Source organism: Salvelinus alpinus, chromosome 36 (genome assembly GCF_045679555.1).
Source record: "Salvelinus alpinus chromosome 36, SLU_Salpinus.1, whole genome shotgun sequence".
NCBI classification, from domain to species: Eukaryota; Metazoa; Chordata; class Actinopteri; order Salmoniformes; family Salmonidae; genus Salvelinus; species Salvelinus alpinus.
Genome location: NC_092121.1, coordinates 17230238 through 17252195, shown reverse-complemented (window position 1 = coordinate 17252195; position 21958 = coordinate 17230238). Strand labels below are relative to the sequence as shown.

Sequence of the window (21958 nt, the reverse complement as noted above, 5' to 3'; positions counted from 1 at the left end):
AAAGTATGCAAAGCATCACCTGTTCTCACCCCAGGTATGCAAAAAGGAGCATACAGACACGAAAAAAGGCTCAAAATAACAATTTTATAATAATAAAAATGTTTAAAAAACAAGCGTGCATATCCTGGTGCCTTTCTAAGTAACTACATTCAAGTATAAAATCTAGTTCATAATCCAAAACACATAGTTTATTCCCTCAAAATCCTATTGATTGCCTCACATCCAATAGCTCTGAACAATCTTCAAACTCAGTTTTCATGTGCCACAGAACTGAACTCTACATTAAGCAATCCACACAATGAATGAAATGATTCATGAATTCGACTTCACATTTTTGGCAAGGAGGAGCACAAACACTGTAAACAGTTTGTGACCTCAATCGAAATTGCATGATGAAAATGTAGAACAAAAAATAAATGCTTGATGTTTGCAGAGTGCAAAGGCCATTGTTTCAATGTGAGTTCTAAATAAAACCATAGCCTTATAAACTCATAAGCTCAAGAGTTCTTCAATGTGACATTTTAACAGAGCAATATAACCTAGAGCAGTTTAGACACAAAAATTCTGGTCTACATTTTGTAATTCACCATTCATCCAACAGCCATGCCATCATCCTCAATACACTATCTATGGCCTTTTGGATCCCACTTTTGACAAAACCTATGGAATACTACAGATACTCTGAAAGTGTGCTGCAAATATTGACAAAGAAATAACATTTAGAGCATTGTTCAACAATTTCATACAGATATCACTATAACAAAAATAATTTAAATTGCAATAAGCTAGTGTAGATCTTGTCTTGGTAATTTCTCCCTTTACGACAAATGCCATCTTACAAGAAATCTAGTTGCAGTGGAGTCCTGATAAATGCAATGGCTTGGGAGTGTTCTAAATGTGTATACTAAACCTGAGCATGCAGAAGTGAAAAGTGTATTTTAATTTGAACTGATAAACTGTACTGCATGTAAACAGAGTTTGTACATTTCCAATGTGCGCTTATTAAGAATCGACTGTACTACGTTTTCTTCTTCTATCAAATTTAAGTAGTATAATAAGATTCATGTTGAGACTGGAAACCTTGGTAGGAATAGCAGTCTAGCCAAGCCTTAGTCAATGACTACTGCACATTGAAACCAACCAGCTGAACTTCTACATGAAGTCAGAAGCACAGTGAATGATATTGAAAATGAAAATAAAAGCTCCTCTGTGCACAACTGATTCACTCCAAGTAAAGTAACATATACAGTATTTAAGTGTATCTTCCACTTGAAAGGCAACAATCAAAAGAGCTGTGAATGACTGTGCTAAAACAGTGTTACTAGTCTCTGCTTATTGGAATCAATAGAGCTGTGAATGACTGTGCTAAAACAGCGTTACTACAGTCTCTGCTTATTGGGGCTGAGGTGGGCCAGTCAAACTGTCAGTTGAAGGATTCCAAAGGATAGCTAGGTTGATAGGAAGCTGTTACACCGACTCTTCCCCGGATGACCCGTCCAGCTGTGAATAGCTCCTCTCACCGTGACCCCCTCCTCTCATAGGTTGTCATATGCTGTCATAGTCAGTGTCCCGTCGGCTGGAGACCACCACCCACTCAGCCACGAAGAAGGATAGCGTGCCCAGGAAGCCCACCACAACCATGATGAGCAGCTGCCAGTGCAGCAGGAGATAGTTACTGTAGAAGAAGGCCAGGGCTGCAGTGATGGACTGTGGAGGACAAGAGCACCAAGTTACACCACTGTAATACAGCAACTGTGGTTAGCAAGTATTGGAAATCATCAAGGAATATACCAAGCAAATAGCTCAATGTTATATTTCTTCAAATCATTCAGAGTAATAGATTATCACCATAGATAGCAAACCATATCGTGTGTGTAGGCCTAACAGATATCAATGTACCTGGACAAACTTGAAAACGGCAAAGGCAGGAGCACTGTCCTCCCGGAACATGAATCCCACAATGCTCAGCAGTTGGGTGTTGAAGCAGCTGTCCCCCAGGCCCAGCAGGAAGCTGCACAGCAGAGCCAACTCAACACTGAACAGACAACATCCCAGGTTAATACAGACATGAAACCTTACACAATCTGCAGTAACCCGATAGAGTTCAAATGCAATTATGCACTACTGCTACACTTAACATAATGCTCATGTCCTGACCTGCTGTATTCTTATGCAAACTACGTAGAATTGTTGTAATAGTAATCCATGGTCATTGTTTTATGGGCCAACTGAGTAAGCCCTGCTGTGTACCTGGGGGTGATGTATGCCTGCAGGTGTGTGCCCTCTTCTGGGGCAATAGGGGCATCACTGGCAATGTTCAAGAAGATCAGGTAAAAGGCCACGAAGTGAGTGATCAGCCCCAGCAGCACAACCGGGTTCCTCCCAAATCGGTTGCACTTGTTCAGCATCCCAAACACGCCCCCTCCTGGACAAACAGAGGCACAGCAAAAACAGAAGCGTTGACTTCCTCGAATCATCAGTCCCTTCCTGTCAACCAGTTTATCTGCTTTCCAAACCTCACGTGTATCATGTGATCCGAAACAGCACTGAAGATTTAAAAAATGGCTTTGACTCACCCAGGATCTCTCCCAGGCCAATGAAAATACCAGAGAGCCCGATCAGACTCTTAGCATCGTCCCCAAATTGAGTCATGGCTCCTATACATGTCCCGTATACCCCACTGTAAAATGTCAACTCTAGGCCTGAAGGTAGAGAAGGAGCAAGAGTTATACACATAGAACCTAGGGTTACGCATTCAAACATACTCAATGTCAATTGAATATGCATCCGTTTATATTTCTATACTAGCATCCACTGAAAGAAGTTCCTCATATTGGAAATAGCCCAAACCATTTTATTTCGGAATTAATTGGAATGAATTTGCCCACCTGTGTATGCTATGGAGATACTCAGCAGTAGCATCTCTTTAGTGACAGACAACTGCAATGCTTTCTCTGTAAGAAGAGGGCACATATCAGTCAGCTGAGTTCTGGGCCTTTGTTGCTGACATAACAGATTGAATTAAGAAGCAACCAATGAACTCTGACTCACTGAAAGCATCCAGAGCCTGGGAACCGAGACCTGGAGTCGCTCTGCAAGGAAGAGAAATCCATAAATAAACTTAAGTACAGCCTTTCCAGACATAAAGGAATACAGGATTATCCAGATTCAACCCAGGCCTATGGAGGAATAGAAAGTACCTTACATACAACAGCAGGTACAGAATGCACAAACACCATTTGTATGGCATATCTATTAGTATATCAATATTTGACATGTGTATGTATGCATGACAACATGCGTGATTCTGGTCAATAAAAGGGTAGATAAGGAAAAATGTTCTTGTGCTAGTTTACTCTAATGTTAGACCTAGACCATGTTTTCCATCCCAGCATGTCTGCAGACTGCACTCACACGACGATAGAGGCGCTCTCTGTGGACTCAGTCTGCAGCAGTGACTCAGACGCCTCGGAGGGTGTGGCCTCAGGCTCCGGCTTCTGGATCAGGAAGAACAGAAAGCTGCCCACCAGGCTGATGACCGTGAGAGAGATGAAAACCGTCTGGCGATCCTTGTCTAGACACACACACACACACACAGCACGCGTCAGCAACTTATGGCCAAAATGAGATTTCCTCATTGTGTTAAGGGAACTTAGGGAATGCTAGATACAAATAAAAAGGAAAGGGGAAAGGACTCATGAATCTAAGTAGAATACATTCAAAAGATATCTACATTGTTATAGTAAAAAGTTAACCAAAACTGGTGACATACCTGATATGTGAACATGGCCATGCCAGGCAAAATAAATATACATGTTTCCAAAGAATAAGCTGCAAAATGGGATAGATATATGTTAGGCAGTCCAACACCATAGATTCAGTACCAGAGTAAAAAAAGTTATGGTAAACAGTGATGCAATCAATACAGTTATGCTGATTAGAAGAAGTACCTGAACTGTAGCAAGGCCCAGAAAATACCACTGTTCCTGCCGATGGTGGCATCTGTAGAGTTGATGGTGAGTAGGTTCCCCTGAGATGTCCACAATACTAGGCCACAGATGGAAAGAGATTGAAAGAGAAAAGAATGAGGGTTATGTGGTGATAGGAAATACAAGTCGTTAATTCTCAAGTAAGAATACCACAGTCTTCTTACTTGCAGCCGCTATTCCAACAACTACAGACGCTGTGTAGAAGCTCCAAGTGTAGGGGTGGATGAACATTGCAATGTATCCACTGATGGAAATAAAACATTGGACAGTGTTAACATCATGAATAAGCTAATGAAAACAAGTACTTTATGCACACTCAGAGAGAATAGATAAATAAACAGTTCTGTAAATAGGTATAGGCCTCAGTGGGTTGATTTAAAGAAAGGTCAAAAGAGTGTGCTCACCTGTATACTAGTCCACTAAAGAACATGGACAACTGGGGTCCTATAACAGCCACTACTGAGGGAGCAATCAGGTTGGATGCAGAGAAAACTCCATAGATGATGGCCATGCTACATGTAAAGACACGTGTAAAAACGAATCAGATGATATTGCGCCAATGTAATACCACGATTGATAGAAATTGTTAGCAACATGGCTAAAAGTGCAGGAATTTTATTCAATAAGGATGTGTTTGAATTTAAAAAAGCCTGGTGTTTGCCTGCCACGGGTGGTGTCATTAAGATGTCACAGACGAGGCCCTACAACACCATAGTCATATGCATGTTATTTACGAAATACCTCAGGAAACTGGGATATTGTAGAGAACTGAAAGTCAACTTTGTTGCCAAAACTGGGCAGATTCAATTACTTACCTTTGGAGACCTCTTTGAGAGAGAGACAGGATTACAATTTTCCAACAGTTCTAATCTATATCATAGGAGCCACATCGGTCAAAGTCACAGTATTTCAGCATCACAATGAATTACCTTGTGTATCCACTCCCATGGAATTCAGTACTGTTGAAACTCTTGATCACAGTTTGCTGAAAAAGCATGAGACATAAACAATTGACACCATCAATATTAACTTCCCCTGTAGGTTCCCTACAGTTGTGTGGCTTGAATTTGTATGTATCATTTGTCAGTTCAACCATACCTCTATATTGCCGCATGTTTGGAAAGCAGTAAACATGAACATAAATCCAAAACCCAGGATTATGATGTTCAAGAGTGTCTTTCCCTCTGGACCCATGCTTGCTGCAGGGTGTCACTGTAATATTACTTGACGAAATGGGTTAGTTAAAAAACCTCTGAAGGGGTCCACAGCTCACCTGAAAAAGAACAGAATCAAAACAACCTTGGTGGCAAATCTGTAGAAAGGATGCTATGCTATGAATATTAGCTATTGTCAAGACAATACATATCTAGGTAGATCTGGTACCAAATAATCACTATAGTAAGTATTTCCTTGCTTTTGTCTGTTTAGCCACTTGAGAAGAAAACAATTTCCCGAGTCGGGTGCTGCACTGTATAGTCCTTGTTTGTGCAAGCTACATAGTTAGCAAACCAATAACGACTTGTGGAGATACCATATGGACTCAAATCCTAGAAAGAATCCAACAATAATGTACTAGGCTACGATACTTTTCTCCCGTCTAGTGTAAAAATGGTCTTTGAATATTTTTTACAGTGAGTGTCCAAAACTGTTCGTCATGTGAGATAGTCAGCTGACATTTCAAGGCGTACAACCCAAAGCCCACTGGGAAACTGAGTTTATTTGCTATAGTCTGACGGAAATCTCGTTTCCGGGTCAAAAAATAAAAAGCATTACTAAATTGAAAGTATTTTCAATTTGTGTCCCCTCCGAGTTATTTGTATATAATATAATATATTTTGGTGCATTGAATTATGATTTTAAAATGTGTAATTTGAAGATGTGTTGCTTTTCCCTCCAAATAAATACGCAGCAGCGTTACTCGTCAACCCCATTCAACGAGGAGGAGCAAGGGACAACATCTCGTTCAAACAAATGGTCGGTGCTAAGGAAATCGTCATAAATTTGGAAAGCTATATTGCATTTTTTAAAGAAAAACTCGACATATTGCGAGCAGGCTGATTAAGTACGATAATTTTAATCAAAAACTTTAAGCGGGTGTTGACCTTTCACCCACATTTTCTGGTAGTACCGTTGCGTGTTTGTTAGCTAAGCTAACTAAGGCAACATGAGTTATGGTAGGCCCCCGCCCGATGTTGAGGGCATGACTTCTCTTAAAGTAGATAATCTGACGTACCGAACCTCACCCGAGACCCTTCGCCGTGTCTTTGAAAAGTATGGTAGGGTAGGAGATGTTTACATCCCCCGAGATCGTTATACGAAAGAGAGCAGGGGGTTCTCCTTTGTGCGATTCCATGACAAGCGGGACGCAGAGGATGCGATGGACGCAATGGATGGTGCCGTGCTGGACGGACGCGAGCTAAGAGTCCAGATGGCCCGTTACGGACGTCCCCCAGATTCTCATCATGGAGGCGGTGGTGACCGTGGAGATCGTGGTGACCGTCGGCGTGGAGGTGCACCCCGGAGGTACGGGGGTGATGGCCGACGAAGTAGGAGGTAAGAGCTGAGCACATGGTTAAGTAGATGCTCTAGCTCTCCTTCGATTGGGTCGTTTTTCATTGTTAACTATGATGATTTTTTTAATTAACGTTAGCTATGATGTATAATGTTTGTTTAGGAACTTGAATGTTTTAACGGCCCTTGTTTCGATTATGTAGCGTCAATCAGCCACCATTACAAGCATGGTTCATTGACCTGGTAACTTAGCAGCGTTTTGAGGGTGTTGTGGCCTTACGTTTACAACTGTTTTTAGATAAGCGATAACTCGACAAAACGAACTTACTCTGGTTTCTCCTCACCAGTCCGAGGCGTCGGAGACGCAGCAGATCCCGGAGCAGAAGCCGATCTCGTTCCCGCAGCCGCTCCCGCAACAGCCGATCAAGGTCTCGTTCCTACTCTCGCTCCAAGTCTCGCTCCCCCAAGAGAGACAAGGCCAAGTCCCCGTCCAGGTCCCGCTCCAGATCCAAGTCTCCCAAGTCAAAGTCCCGTTCCAGGAGCCACACCCCTGCGGAAAGAGCCTCAAGATCAAGATCCAAGAGCCAGCCCAAGTCACCTGGGGAGAATGGAGCTGAAACCCCATAGATGACTGACAAAATGGTATGTGTTGGGCAAGGAGATGGGACCTTATGTGATGTGTGGGATGGATTTGCACTAAGTCTCCCTTTTCCATGGTTATCTGTGGTTGAATAGAAGGGGGTTGGTTGTGGGATGTCTTGACAATGTTAACTGCTTTAAGTCTTTCCACCTCAAAGTGGTTATGCATATTACTGTAACACTGGGCATGGCAAAGAGGAATGGAACACTGCCCCATATGGTGGTTGCCTTAAACCCACATTTGATGGATTTTGGGGACTATTCCTTTGTCACAATTTTGTTCTGTCCTGCCCAATGTTCCAGTTCATTATCAGTGTAGAGGAAATTTAGGTCCATTCTTGCATTGTACATATGTGGCATTTGAGAATACATTTTTACCGTAAAAATAAAATGTTCATAAAAAAATCTGGAATTCTCTCCTCCAAGCTGCGGAATCCTGTTTGCAAAAGAGGAGTTTGAGGCAGTATGAGCAGTTAGTGAGCTGGGTGTGTGAGCTGTCCGGGCACCTGCTGCTGTGGGGGTTGCTATGGAGCAGGCCGGTTGCAGGTTGCAGTCAGTGTTGGGGTGGTGTTGAGGTACGTCTGCAGGACAATGGACAGAAGCCTTACATTGTCCTCCAGGTCATGCTCTCTGCTTTTTGGGGGCAAAGACTTGTGCTCAGGAGGGAACCAAGGTTTGTCTGACTGGTTTCTCATGATAAGATTTCTCATTTTTGTGAACCCTGGGCGTCTCTTGACGTTTGGTTCCTTCCTTGAACCAAAAAAATTCAACCATCAGAAACGGGTTTGCATAGCTTTTGATTTGGCTTTTTCTTTCAAATGTAGACTAGTTTCATACTAATATGGGGGAAATGTGTTATGCACATGAAGTTGGCATTACATTGCCACCTGATTACCCCATAAATATGGCCTGGAGGTGTCTCCATGTCTATCTGAAGGGAGGGGTGGTAAAGTTAACAAGTCATCGCCACTTCTTTTACTAGAGGTTGAACATTTTGAGTTATTTGTTTTCCAACATCTGTTTCTTACATTTTGTCTTTCAAACATTTTTCAGATGAGATGCCAATGAGGACGTCACACTTCAGACTGAGGACCCTGTCCAAACAATGATTTCTGTGTAAAAGGTTATTATTGTATCTTGATCTGAAGGCTTTGTGTATTTTCTTTTTTTTCATTTGCCCAGACTGCTTGTCTTTCATTGTGCAATGTTTAAAAAATAAAAACTATACTTAATGTGCTTTTGAGGTAGATGGGCTAAAACTGCTGGGATTTCAATTTGTTGGACTGCATGGCTATTTTTGTTATCTAAATCTGTCATAGTGAAGATTTGATGGCCTAGCTTTTACAACTGTTATTTTGGGTTTCATGAAGAGAACTGATATAGGGTTGGTGTAAGGCCATTACAGAAGTTCAAATGGATAGAGCTTTTAGAATAAGTATGGAAAGAACCAGGCACGGATTTACTTGCAGGTCAACTTTGCTGTGTAGCTTTGTTTAATTTCATTGTGACTCTAATCTTCTCTCCTGTATTTTTTGTGCACTAGGCGCAGTTGTGTAGCAGTTGAGTATTGCTGGTTAGCTGTTAAGGTGGCGTGTTGCAGTGCTTGGCTGTTTCCAGTGTTCTCCGGAATGCCCCTGTGGCTACAATGCTGTGATGTTGGCCAACTTAAATGGCTGCTACAAATTCACCATCGGTAGAATGCCTGTCAACAAGTTCTCTAATTCAGAGCACTAAGTATGGTGTGCTAATTTGTTTAATGCATTCTGTCTTGCCCTTTGTGCATTCCTTTTCCCCCTTGCAAGAGTCTGTATAGGTGTCCAATGTGAAAGCTAATAAAAATTGTCTTCTGAAACATTTGGGTTATCAATTTATTCTAAAACTTTAACAGAACACTTCTATACAACTTAAACTATTTTATAATGCATTGAGTTTTGAACCATTGATCTTGTATTGCGTCTTGACTATTTGGTGACTTTGAATGTGCCTTGCTGGTAGTAACTGAAGGATAAGTTGACACAATTGTCTTTCATTCAGCTTTCCTTGTCCTCAGTTATAATCATTTGTACAGTATGGCTTCCAGGAAGTGTTGACCCAGCTAGTTGATCTTTGTTGGCATGGAATTTCTCCAGTGGAATGTTGAGACACTTCAGGTTCCATTTGTGTAGCAATGCCTCTATGGACCAATCGGCACTGAAACATGAAGACGATTCAAAATGAGTAATGTTTACTTGACCTTGACTGACAGCCATGGACTGGTCCTGAAAGGCATACCTTCTCTCTTGGTAAGTTGTCCAAAATTGGGCCTTGGGGTTTTTCCTCAAGAGGAAGGAGATGGTCACCAGGACATTTTCAAAATCTGAAAGTTGTAAATTCACAGTTGCGTTACAGATCTGAACGATTTGTTCAAATTTTTCCAAACTAACCGGTCAGTCTGAACTCACCTTCGGGCTCATAGAAAACATCTGATCCCAAGATGATGTCTAATGGAGGGAGGAGCAGAAGGTCTGGGGAGACTTCTCCCCAGGTAATACCCACCACAAGCACATTGGGCAGTTCATTCACTTCACAGGTGCGCCTACAGTTCTCCAGACACAGTGGAAGTTCTGCACTGTCTGACAAGATCACTTGTGCCCCACACTTTGCTGCCACCACACCAGGTAAACTCACGCCAGCCCCAAGCTGTGAACAAACAGCAGTGCATTCTGATTCAATAGTTTGTTTTAGAAACAAGTTACACATTTACATGGTAAATAGGTGAATTGGAGAGTAGACCGATTGTAAATTACCTCTAGCACTGTTTTGTGCGTCAGCTCTTCCCTATGTGTCCACACATATTGTGCTAATACCACTGCACAGGGCCATACATGCATCCCATGTTGTGGATCAAGGACCTAGTACAGAGGGGAGAAACGACAAGATTACAGTTCACATGATGAATGTCAACTTCCATTGATTCAGAAAAGTCTGCCTGGCTGGATATCTTCTGTACACCTCTCCAAGGAACTCGGCAGGCTTCAGGGCCAATTACCACAATGCAGTTGTAGGCGAACAATATTATTTACAGGAACATCGCTGGTTCCAAATGGCAAAAGTGTAGATTAGAAAGTGCGCAAGAACCTCAGGGATGGAAACATTCAGTGACTGCTTTGGGTCCTCGTATTCTTCGAATGTGAACGATTTCTGCACGATGTTGGACATCTCAGTTGCTCTGTTTTCCATTTACCATCCCAATTGTGAAAGTGAGAGTTAGTAAATAAATTCAGTGGTAAAACAATACGTTTACTATCATAACACCCTTCTCTTCTAAAAAAAAAACAGACACGCTTGCGACTGTCTGCTGGAGGACGGGAAAACGTAGAACGTATACAGCCAATGACATGTGCTAAAGACTGGTGGGAAGGCGTATTCCACATTTTATCCAATCGGTTTTATGGCTCGCGCTTGTATGTGGCCAACGAGCTTCTTACGGCTCTCTGGGTGGGCGGGTTTCAAATTGTAGGGACCCCGGGTTTGGTTGCAAGAGCATTGTTGTAGTTAGCTGCTTAGCTAATTTTATCTGGGCAGCTTCCTCCTCGCTATTAAAAGTGCGCGTAGAACAACATCTTAATTTTAAGGCCAACGTGTTGTGTTTCAGTAACACCAACAAAGTACTCGTATGAAGTTGTTTACCGTTTAACTTTAACTCCAGACTAGCCACTCAACTAACGTTCGCTTCACTACTAGCAAGTCAAGCTAGCAAATGTGTTTGTCTATGCACACCAGTCTAGCTAGCTAGCTAACTAACTCAAGTTCCTAAATTCGCAGGAATGAACCATAAAAGTAAGAAGAGGATCAAAGAGGCGAAGCGGAGCGCCAGACCTGAGCTGAAGGACTCTTCAGACTGGACGAAACATGACTATTGCGAGACTTTCGATGTGTCACACCGCTCAGTGAAGGTAAACTGTCGGTAGCAAGCTATCCATGCTAGGCTAGGCTAGCTAGCCATGTTAGCTCTTTCAACACGTTTCACCTTACAAAACCAGTGCCGATGGTCACGTAGGCTGCTGCTGTACTTTCAGCGCACAGCGGTCTTCATTGGCGCAACTGTCAAATCGGTCAGTCTGGACTCAAACACTGTGTGCCACAGCCCATTCCGTTAATTATTGACCACATGAGTTTGACGGTGTATAGTACATTTTTTGTGAAATCGTGACAACATTGTTACATTAGTATTTCATTGAGGCTTACATGTGAATATTAGCCAGTCACCACCATCAGGTAGCCAGCCTACTGACCCATGTTCTCAGACCCAATTGACAGCTGATGAAGGTATTTTGTCCACCTCGATCCACTGTTTATATTTTATAAGAAGACTGTAATTGTATTATGTCTGTAGGAATTATTGCCCTTGTCCTCAGAGATAAACAACTACCATGGTTAGTAAAGCCCATTCCTTTTCCACAGTGTATCCTGATAAAACACTGTTATATTGACACAATCACTACAACAATGTATGATTGATAATGCATTGATCTTACAACCAACTTCATTGTTAACTGTATGTTTGAAATAAGCCCACTGGATGGCATTTTCTTTGCTCAGTATGGGACACTGGGTTATTGCCAAGTGGTTCAGCAGGAGATTTGTTTTCATCACAAGAGTTAAGAAGGGCTGCTCTGGGTTGCTAAGACTACCCATGACACTCAAAGCTTAGGTAGTTTCAAGAGTTGTCCTATAGGTTAACAACTCAAATCAGCATTTTTGTTTTATTCCTTCTCTTTTGGGGTTGAGCTTCTGAACTTAACCTTAACCTGGGGCGGCAGGTAGCCTAGTGGTTAGAGCGTTGGACTAGCAACCGAAAGGTTGCAAGATCGAATCCCTGAGCTGATAAGGTAAAAATGTCATTCTGCCCCTGAACCAGGCAGTTAACCCACTGTTCCTAGGCTGTCATTGAAAATAATTGGTTCTTAACTGACTTGCCTAGTTAAATAAAGGTAAAATAAATAAATAAAGATGACTTTCAGACCCTGTCATTCCATGTAAAAGCAGAACAAAAATGCCCATGACCTTTTGTATTCCCTTTGTCCCAGATCAGACTATATCAAATGGTCTTCCTCCGAGTCTACTTCTTAATGTTCCAGTTGGTTGCATTGCATTCAAAAACAGTTGATCCGAGAGACCAATACTAGGCCCAATGACTGCATTAAGTCAGAAATGACTAGTGTTCCCTTTGAATTCAGTACAAAGTAATTTATATTGGTAGAAAGGTTATTGATTAAAGTAGTCGTACATTCATGAAATGTAGCCCTCAACCCTCTCTCTTTCTTTCGCACACACAAACTGACATGACATATGTGTCTCACAGGACAATGTTGAGCGTGTGGACACCCTGCGTCTCAGCGCAGAGGAGTTCATCCAGCGCTTCGAGAGGCCCTACAAACCTGTGGTGCTGCTCAACTGTCAGGACACCTGGCCCGCCCGCGAGAAGTGGACCATGGAGCGCCTCAAACGTAAGTACCGCAACCAGAAGTTCAAGTGTGGTGAGGACAACGACGGTTACTCTGTGAAGATGAAGATGAAGTACTACGTGGAGTACCTGGAGTCCACACAGGACGACAGCCCACTCTATATCTTCGACAGCAGCTACGGCGAGCACGCCAAGCGCCGTAAACTGCTGGAGGACTACCAGGTGCCAGTTTACTTTAGGGACGACCTCTTCCAGTTCGCCGGGGAGAAGCGCCGGCCTCCTTACAGGTAAGAGCTATTCTCAGTAACATTTTTAACTAAAATAGCTGCAATGTTATTGTATGTTCTGTGAAGTTGAACTAACTCTAGTAACACCTGTCCCTTTATTTTTCTGTCTTTTTTCTCAGATGGTTTGTAATGGGTCCTGCCCGCTCTGGCACTGGCATCCACATTGACCCGCTGGGTACGAGTGCCTGGAATGCCCTGGTGCAGGGGCACAAGCGCTGGTGCTTGTTCCCCACCCACACGCCCCGGGAGCTGATCAAGGTGACCCGGGAGGACGGGGGCAACCAGCAGGACGAGGCCATCACCTGGTTTAACGTGGTGTACCCACGCACCCAGCAGCCAACCTGGCCTGCTGAGTTCAGACCCCTGGAGATTCTGCAGGGACCAGGGGAGACCGTGTTTGTTCCTGGTCAGTGGGCTACTGCTGCCATTTTATAGACATGTCTGGTCTGTCTTTCACTTTGAATACTGTTTGGCTGGAGAGAGAGTTGTTTAATCTTCAGCGATTTTGAATCATTTGTCAAGATCTGAATAGGCCAGGGTTCAGTTAGTTAGGAAATATATTATATAAAAGTAGGGCAGAACATACAATGAGTATGAAAGGTCTTTGATGAGAAGTGATATACCAATGTTATGTGCTGTGAATACATAAATTATAATTGTGTGTTTATATATACAGTCCCAGTCAAAAGTTTGGACACACCTACTCATTCAAGGGTTTTTCTTTATTTGAACTATTCTCTACATTGTAGAATAATAGTGAAGACATCAAAACTATGACATAACACATATGGAATCATGTAGTAACCAAAAAAGTGTTAAACAAATCAAAATATCTTTTATATTAGCCACCCTTTGCCTTGAGGACAGCTTTGCACACTCTTGGCATTCTCTCAACCAGCTTCATGAGGTAGTCACCTGGAATGTATTTCAATTAACAGGTGTGCCTTGTTAAACATTCATTTGTGGAATTTCTTTCCTTAATGTGTTTGAGCCAATCAGTTGTGTTGTGACAAGGTAGGGGTGGTATACTGAAGATAGCCTAAAATAGTAAAAATAAAGAAAAACACTTGAATGAGTAGATGTGTCTAAACTTTTGACTGGTACTGTATATATATGTGTGTGTGTGTGTATAAGTGTGTGTATATGTATGCCATACACTCACCAGCCAGTGTATTAGATACACCCATCTAGTACCGGGTTGGACCCCCCTTTGCCTCCAGAACAGCCTGAATTCTTTGGAGCATGGATTCTACAAAATGTCGGAAACATTTGTTGCTCAATTGATATCAAGGGACCCTAACGTGTGGCAGGAAAACATTCCCCACACCAATACACCACTGCCACCAGCCTGAACCAGGCAGGATGGGTCCATGGACTCATGCTGCTTACACCAAATCCTGACTCTGCCATCAGCATGACGCAATAGGAACCGGGATTCGTAGGACCAGGCAATGATTTTCCACTTTCCAATTGTCCAGTGTTGGTGATCGCGTGCCCACTGCAGCAGCGTCGTCTTGTTTTTAGCTGCAATTCGTCTGCTGCAATAGCCCATCCGTGACAAGGGCCGAAGAGTTGTGCACTCTGAGATGACGTTCACACCACTGTTGTACTGCGACGTTATTTGTCTGTTTGTGGCCAGCCTGTTAGCTTACATGATTCTTCACATTCTCCCTCGACCTCTCATCCATGAGAGAGGTCACAGGACTGCTGCTGACTGGATGTTTTTTGTTTGTCTCACCATGCTCTGTAAACCCTAGACACTGTCGTGCGTGAAAAGCCCAGGAGGGTGGCAGTTTCTGAAATACTGGAACTAATGTGCCTGGTACCAACGATCATACCAAACTCAGTCGCTTAGGTCACTCATTTTACCCATTCTAATGTTTAATCGAGCAGTAACTTGATGCCTCTCTGCATGCTTTATATAGTAAGCCACGGCCACATGACTCACTGTACATCCATTTTGTATGTAATAAACTGTCTGGTGATATGTAATGTATGTATTCACAGCTTTTCACTTTCACTATGTAGCTGGGCTATCCTAGCTATCCAGTTTCTGCTAGCTCTCTCCATGAATATAAACAAGAAGTGTAGCCACCACCTTGTTTACGACCACACTTACACTGTAGGGCTCAGTGATCGACATAGTTGCAGAGGTTAATCCAGTGTTACTGACCTACCCTAATACCCTGCATCCTCCTGCGTTAACTGACTGACAAGACGGGATTAAACTCTGTTTCCTTTGGATCTGGTCCAGATCTTGAACTTTTCCTGTTTACTCAAGTTGGAGACCAGAATATTAGGTCCTGATGGCTGAGAGAGTGTATGTGAGGGAGTGTATTTGTTTCAAGAGCAGAACCCTGTTGGACAGGCTGTTCTGTCTCCTCTGAAGATGTCCATCCATACCTTACTATTTCTGTCTATCCACCTACCTCTTCCTCCACTCCATAAAGGTCTTGGAAACTAATAACTAAGATTTTCATCAAGATTTCCTCGGACAGAGTATGTTTTCTGCCATGTGAGAAGGTCAGATGTACAAAAATACACCGTGGCCATTCTGTGTTTTCTTTTCTGTGGTTTGGTGATCCTAATCCTGGTCATCTCTGTTGCTTGTTCTCTAGGAGGCTGGTGGCATGTGGTTCTCAACATGGACACCACCATCGCTATCACTCAGAACTTTGCCAGCACCACCAACTTCCCCATCGTGTGGCATAAAACTGTGCGGGGCCGGCCCAAACTATCAAGGAAGTGGTATCGGTAAGCACTCCTAACAGAACCCCCACAGCTGTAGGAACACCTCGTGAAAGAAGAAACTTTAAAATATTTTGTCTGTCGGGAGGCTGTGGAATATGAGGAACAATTCTGCACGCACTGGGTTTTGCATCACTGTTTATTTGGACCAATTACGATTTAGCAGGGGTGAACTTTCACCTGGCATCTTTAGAATTTTCAGATGGGAAGGGGTTAGTTTGGCCCTTAGATGGCCGAGATGATTATAGAGGAGGGGATGTGAACCTCTAGAGCCCCCAAACTCGTTTTTTCGTTGTTCCCCTCTAATCATGGACTGAATTGGACCTGGGACACCAGGTGTGCAATTAATTATCAGGTAGAACAGGAAACCTGCAGGCTCCGGACCTCTTAGGGTAAGAGTTGATTACATCTGGTCTATAGGATCCGCCCTGGTTCTGCCACTCGCACTAGGCCAAACATCTCACGACCACCCCCTCCCATCAAATCCAGTAGCTGGTCAGAGGGCAGCATTCATGTAAGATTTGGTTCTGGGCTTCCAAACTTATGGGAACCAATAAAAAGTGTGTTGGCAGGTTCTGTAAAGAATGGGTCCTTCCCGCTCTGGCACTGGCATCCACATTGAACCTCTGGGTACGAGTGCCTGGGATGTCCGAGTGCAAAGGCACAAGTGCTGATGCTTCTTCCCCACCCACGAGACCCGGGAGCAGCGAGGACCAAAAGCCCCAGTCCATACATTGGGAAACATTTTCGTGGTCCAAAGGGGCACTGATTTGTGCAAAAACTACTGGAAACTCATTTATAATCTGGCAGCGTAATTTAATTTGTAGCTTCTTCAACAATGTGCATTATATTGTGTGATTATTTAACTAGAGTTTGAAAACCAAGCAATACATAAATAGTCGACTCCTTATAATGGACCTTGCCGAAGAGATGTTTCAAATTAAGTCATACTGCCAGATTGAGGTTTATAGTAGTTTTTGCAAAAATGTCACCCATATCTGCCTTTGTAAGTACCTCAATGGGAAAATACATTGTATAAGAATGGCCTCTGATATTCCTTTGCATGGTATTTAATGATAATGTTCTAATATATTTGCACCCAGATCCACAAACTTCCCCAAGGAGGGTATTTATTTTCATACATAAAATCTCTCTCTTAGTATCCTGAAGCAGGAGAGGCCAGACATTGCTACCCTGGCAGACAAAGTGGACCTCCAGGAATCGACTGGCATCGCCTCGGACAGCTCCAGTGACTCTTCCTCCTCCTCTTCCTCCAGCTCCTCTGACTCAGACTCAGAGGTACATCCTGTTCCCTCAAAAAAAACACATACAGTGTGACATTCACACACATGAATATGCAGTAGCCCCCTACTCTAGGGACCCCTGAGCTGGGTGTAAGATAGAGGGCAGCAGGCACCTGTTCACATGCGGGCAGATGTCACGGGGTCTGCCACATGTGCATGTGAAACGGCCACACATACTGTATAGCCACACACGTCCCCTCACTCTGAAAGGCTGTAATGCAAAGGTCCTGTCTCTCTCACTACTGCATGCAGGCAACAACATGCCTTGATATTACATTTAGAAGGCAGTCAGAGATGACGGAAGTCTAGATGGAAGAAATTACAACAAGTTACTATGAGCATATATTACACACCCCTGCCTTAACACGCTCCTATATAATGCCTTTCATGTTAAGGTTATATTGTTCCCTCTAAGTTGTCCTGCTGGGTCACAGAAACGTGACCTTGGGTTTCTGGAACTGGGGGAACTGGTGTTGAATAGCTTGGTGGACAGCATGCCCCTCCAGTTACATATACATCCATATCAGGTTGGGCTGTTGGGTGGAGGTTGGGGGTTACCCTTGTGTAATGGTTGGTAGGCCCTGCCTTCCCCCTGGAGAGAATATTCTGTTCTGCTGACTTAGGTATTCTACTGGTTGAACAAGAACACTACTGTCATCAGATGATTGTCTGTATATAGCATGTTAAATTGATAATGGGTGTTTGTGAGTAGACAGTGTGTATGAGGGACAGTGACACCTAGTCCCCCCTATTATGTAAATGGAATGTAATAGATATGTAGTATGTTCTATGGAGAGATGTATCCAAGACCTCCCCCGCCTCTCTGGTTTGCCCCTCTCTCCCTGCAGGCTGAGTCGGGCTCGGAGGGGGACGCCATGTCTCACAGGCGGAAGAAGAGGAAGACATGTGGCATGATATCCAACGGAGACAGCAGCACCAAGGACGACTGTGTCAGCAAAGAGCGCAGCTCCTCCCGGTGACCCCCTCGCTCCACCCCGCCTCGCCAAAAGGCCACACCCAGGGGGACTCTCGCATGAAGAGCGGCCAATTTGTTTGTTTTCATTTGTGTGTCTCCAAAGGAGAGTCTGGTGGCCCTCTGTCAGTCTGTTGGATAGATAAGAGGGCCAGCCTAACCCTAGGCTGTGATAAAGGAGATTCCCCCTGAGGCGTGGACCTGCTGGAGATTTATCTGCCCCCGCTCAGTTTCTAGTCAAATGTTAATCTATATTGCTGTTGCTTGTGGGGTGTGGGAAGAGCAGTGTTTCAGTGCGAGGGAGGAGTGTTGACCTTTGGAGAGAGGTGGGCTGTTTCCTTGTTGTACACCAGGTACTGGGGCTGAGGCAGGGAGCCTATCAGGCTGGCCTGTCTCCTCTACAGTGCCATGGTCTTATGTTGCTCAGTGGGGAAATGTTTTCTATTCACAGTGAGATGATGGATGGATGTATGGATAGATGGATGGATTGATAGATAGGTGTGCTTTGGATTGACTTTACTTTGCAGTACATGGGATGCCAGTTGAGTTTTATCATGGCAGAGTTGACCATCTTTAGATATTAAAGTGTACAGTGAGTTTTGTAAGTTGATACTGTATGACAGGGTAAGGTGGAGGGAGATGCTGCTGCCTTAGTCTGCAAAAAAGCCACTGATTTATATTTTTATTTAACATTTCTGCTTTCATCCTCGGGGCTTCTTTTGTTAGTAACAGTTGAACTGATATGTTTATGTACTGCAATCAAAACAGTTAATTCAGAATCAGTTAATTAAATTAAATGGTTAGCAAATCAACAGTCCACAATCCAGTCAAGACCATTTAACAAATCTAGAAAGCAATGATATCATATTTATCTGCTGTTGGCATCTGTAGTGCAGACTAATGCACACATGTCTAGTGAAACAACAGCTTTTTCAAGACTTAGCCCAAGTCACCCAGCAACAACTGTAAAGGCCAAGGGATCCCCCCTGACTGAGATTTAGCCGGTTCAGCTTGACATTCAAAAGCTTGACCTTTTAGGAGGAAATTGCCTATACTATACTCCCTTAGCTCCAGGTTGGGTAAGATTAATCACTCTCAGGTGCCACAAATGAATGTTGGGCTATCAACAACAAAATTCCACCCAAGAAACCACAACAATATTGCCTGGTTATGTAATGTTTCTATGACTTTAATTAGTATTATATATTTTTATTTTATTTAACCTTTATTTAGCTAGGCAAGTCAGTTAAAAACAAATTCTTATTTACAATGACGGCCAAACCCGGACGACGCTGAGCCAATTGTGCGCCGCCCTATGGGACTCCCAATCATGGCCAGATTTGATACAGCCTGGATACGAACCAGGGACTATAGTGATGCCTCTTGCACTGAGATGCAGTGCCTTAGACCGCTGCACCACTCGGAATTAATTTAATTACGTATGGGTTACTCACACAATTTTCAAATTTGTATGATAACAATTGTTATTGTCTCTCGTGTAAAAGTGTGCCCTTTGCTGCTATATTAATCAACATTTTAAGATGAATGAAATCAAACTATTCAATTTATTTGAAATTACACGGCTATACTGTAGATCAGGGGTGTCAATTTTTTGTATTTTTATTTTTTCCCCGGCGAATGATCTCAATTGACATGCCTAAAACCAAATCGAAACTGTGTAGAAATTATAGTGGACATAATGTATAGTCTCTAAACTCTGTCCAGCTTCTTAACAGTCATCGAAATTAAAGCTAGACAGTTGGGGAGCATAGGAAATTTGATGGATAGAGAACAATTTTTTTGCCAATTTTGACAGCAAGGAATATAACCAATACAAGTGGACCTCAGTGAAGACAGAATGTGGCCCTTTGGGGCAAAATGAGTATAACACCCCTGTTGTAGATGCTGGTTTCCCAGACCCAAATCATGTCTATTCCTGGTCCAAAAAGCACTTTCAGAGAAGTCTTTATCATGGATGCCTTTTAGTCCAAGATTAGAATTAACCTCTTTCCAGGAAAGGAACCCTAGGTGTTTGATCTTGTGTTCTCATTCTGAGCCACCATTTTATATTCTCCATCGCATACAGAAGGGGGCACCAATGCCAGAGTTCTCACACTAGCTTGGCACTAGTGTGTGGGGGTTACAGTCCAGAAGATACAGTAAGGGGGTTTGTGAAATGTTGCAAATACATTTTATGTGAGGGGATAGGTAGATATTTTGGACAGACTAAATTCATGGTTCTTTCCAAGTGGCTTCTAGGTTGTGGCATATGCTGCTCTACAATGATTCAACTGCTTTGTATTTCGTTAGTGTAAATTCAAACAAAAGCAACTAGCTAAAACATTACTGTTATTCCGCAAATACAAGTTAATGGTTTAAATGCAGTTTCTGCTTGTATAACTTTGTTCTGTGGGGTTAACATGGAGTCAAGTGAATACTGTTTTTTTGTGTTTTAGAAATTTGGCTTTGTCATCTAAAATGATTGAAAGTACTTTGAAATATGTGAATTGCTGTATGTCTGTGCAGTAGGTGTTTTCCACTGTCTTTAGACAAAAGTGCCTATAAGCACCAATTGATACTGTCATTGGCCTGCAGATGAGAGGTTGTGTTGCTACTTGTGGTCAATGCGTCTGGTGTTTGTGCTGTTTTTAACCCATTAGGTGCTCACCTCATGTCAAGCATTTAGCACTATTACGGTCCCTGGGGTCGGTCACATAGTGCCTTGGAGCCAATGGGGGAATGGTGTGAACCAGGAGCCTACGTGGGTACATCTCAGTTGTCTAATGTGGCTTCCTTTGGTCGACCTCTTCCCTTCAGCCGCACTGATCCAAATCTACAGGACTGGAAAAAGGAAGCCCTCTATTAGGGTTCCGTCATATTGCTTTCACCTATCCTGTCGGTCCAGATCAGGGCTTTCACCTATCCTGTCTGGCCAGATCAGGGCTTTCACCTTTCCTGTCTGGCCAGATCAGGGCAGATAAAGGAGAATGATGAGGAAGCCATTTTAAGATATTTAGATGTACACCCAGACATACCTTGACGCTAACCAGATCAAAGTTAATAAATTATTTTTTCATGCAGCAGCGTGTTAGTATGTTTCATTCTACATATCCATAGTTTCATCCCAATTTATCAGAATCCCTTTACAGATTGTTTATAGATTTTCAACTAAATCAATAAATTGTTCAACTAACTATCCAAAACCATTGGCTTACCCTTAGCCCCTTTAACCCCATATCAGTAGTGTTGTTAGTTTAATAGTTTTAGCATCTGTAAGATTACTAAACTGGTACCTGTGATGGTAGTTGCCAAAGCAAACCCTAGTGAATCATAAATACTGAGGAAGCAGTACGTCACTAGTATGGCTGGCTGGAATCTGCCTGGCTGGAATGGGATATTCAGTGATCTGAGTACACACACAGTTTGTTTTCATGGACATTGCGAACATCGTAAGGGTAATACAGTGCCTTCAGAAAGTATTCACACCCCTTGACTTTTTCCACATTTAATTGTGTTACAGCCTGAATTTAAAATGGATTACATTTACATGTGTTTGTGACTGGCCTACACACAATACCCTGTAATGTCAAAGTGGAATTATGTTTTCAAAATCTTTACAAATTAATAAAAAAATTGAAAGCTGAAATGTCTTGTCAATAAGTATTCAGCCCCTTTATTATGGCAATCCTTAATAAGTTCAGGAGGAAAAATGTGCTTAGCAAGGCACATAATATGTTATGTGAACTTACTCTGTATGCAATAACAGTGACTACCTAATTTCTGTAACCCACACAGATTCGAGACCAGGGAGATTTTCCAATGCATTGCAAAGAAGTGCACCTATTGGTAGTTTGGGGCATTTTTTTTTATAAAAAAAAAACTGACATTGAAAATTGCTTTGAGCAGGGTGAAGTTATTAATTACACTTTGGATGGTGTATTAATAAACCCAGTCAATACAAATATACTGTACAAGCTTCCTTCCTTATTGAGTTGCCGGAGAGGAAGGAAACCGCTCAGGGATTTCGCCAAGAGGCCAATGGCGACTTTAAAACCCCCTAG

The 21958-nt window shown here is 42.8% G+C and overlaps 4 protein-coding genes across 13 annotated transcripts; 2 read left to right on the top strand and 2 right to left on the bottom strand.

The window, feature by feature from the left end:
- Window positions 1-64: 64 nt before the first annotated feature.
- On the bottom strand, window positions 65-5689 carry LOC139564934 (UNC93-like protein MFSD11). 3 transcript variants are annotated; one of them, XM_071384864.1, is made up of 14 exons: window positions 5404-5689; window positions 5088-5262; window positions 4919-4974; window positions 4394-4501; window positions 4154-4233; window positions 3951-4047; window positions 3773-3831; window positions 3415-3574; window positions 3052-3092; window positions 2889-2954; window positions 2577-2702; window positions 2251-2425; window positions 1900-2035; window positions 65-1707 (listed from the first exon to the last, which is right to left on the bottom strand). In XM_071384864.1, the coding sequence occupies exons 2-14, from the start codon at window positions 5181-5183 to the stop codon at window positions 1546-1548; spliced, it is 1362 nt and encodes a 453-aa protein (XP_071240965.1). In that variant the 5' UTR covers window positions 5184-5262; window positions 5404-5689; the 3' UTR covers window positions 65-1545. The 3 variants fall into 3 exon arrangements, with proteins under 3 accessions (XP_071240965.1, XP_071240967.1, XP_071240966.1); XM_071384866.1 differs by having other exon boundaries at window positions 5576-5595; XM_071384865.1 differs by having other exon boundaries at window positions 5373-5509.
- Window positions 5690-5914: 225 nt separating this feature from the next.
- On the top strand, window positions 5915-8991 carry LOC139564937 (serine/arginine-rich splicing factor 2-like). Of its 7 annotated transcripts, none has more exons than XR_011672843.1 (5): window positions 5917-6512; window positions 6848-7142; window positions 7566-7714; window positions 8193-8262; window positions 8683-8991. XR_011672843.1 is itself a non-coding variant. In XM_071384870.1 (3 exons), the coding sequence occupies exons 1-2, from the start codon at window positions 6154-6156 to the stop codon at window positions 7125-7127; spliced, it is 639 nt and encodes a 212-aa protein (XP_071240971.1). In that variant the 5' UTR covers window positions 5915-6153; the 3' UTR covers window positions 7128-7142; window positions 8193-8991. The 7 variants fall into 7 exon arrangements, 2 of the variants coding, with proteins under 2 accessions (XP_071240971.1, XP_071240969.1); XR_011672840.1 differs by having other exon boundaries at window positions 5919-6542; XR_011672842.1 differs by lacking the exon at window positions 7566-7714 and having other exon boundaries at window positions 5916-6512.
- Window positions 8992-8993: 2 nt separating this feature from the next.
- LOC139564938 (histone-arginine methyltransferase METTL23-like) lies at window positions 8994-11210 on the bottom strand. Of its 2 annotated transcripts, none has more exons than XM_071384872.1 (5): window positions 11149-11210; window positions 9926-10030; window positions 9581-9818; window positions 9411-9495; window positions 8994-9329 (listed from the first exon to the last, which is right to left on the bottom strand). In XM_071384872.1, exons 2-5 carry the CDS (start codon window positions 10007-10009, stop codon window positions 9170-9172), a joined length of 567 nt encoding a protein of 188 aa, XP_071240973.1. In that variant the 5' UTR covers window positions 10010-10030; window positions 11149-11210; the 3' UTR covers window positions 8994-9169. The 2 variants fall into 2 exon arrangements, with proteins under 2 accessions (XP_071240973.1, XP_071240972.1); XM_071384871.1 differs by lacking the exon at window positions 11149-11210 and adding an exon at window positions 10257-10527.
- LOC139564936 (bifunctional arginine demethylase and lysyl-hydroxylase JMJD6) lies at window positions 10659-20977 on the top strand. The gene is made up of 6 exons (XM_071384867.1): window positions 10659-11074; window positions 12484-12872; window positions 12992-13278; window positions 15491-15626; window positions 16781-16919; window positions 17773-20977. The coding sequence occupies exons 1-6, from the start codon at window positions 10946-10948 to the stop codon at window positions 17902-17904; spliced, it is 1212 nt and encodes a 403-aa protein (XP_071240968.1). The 5' UTR covers window positions 10659-10945; the 3' UTR covers window positions 17905-20977.
- The last annotated feature ends 981 nt before the right edge of the window (window positions 20978-21958 follow it).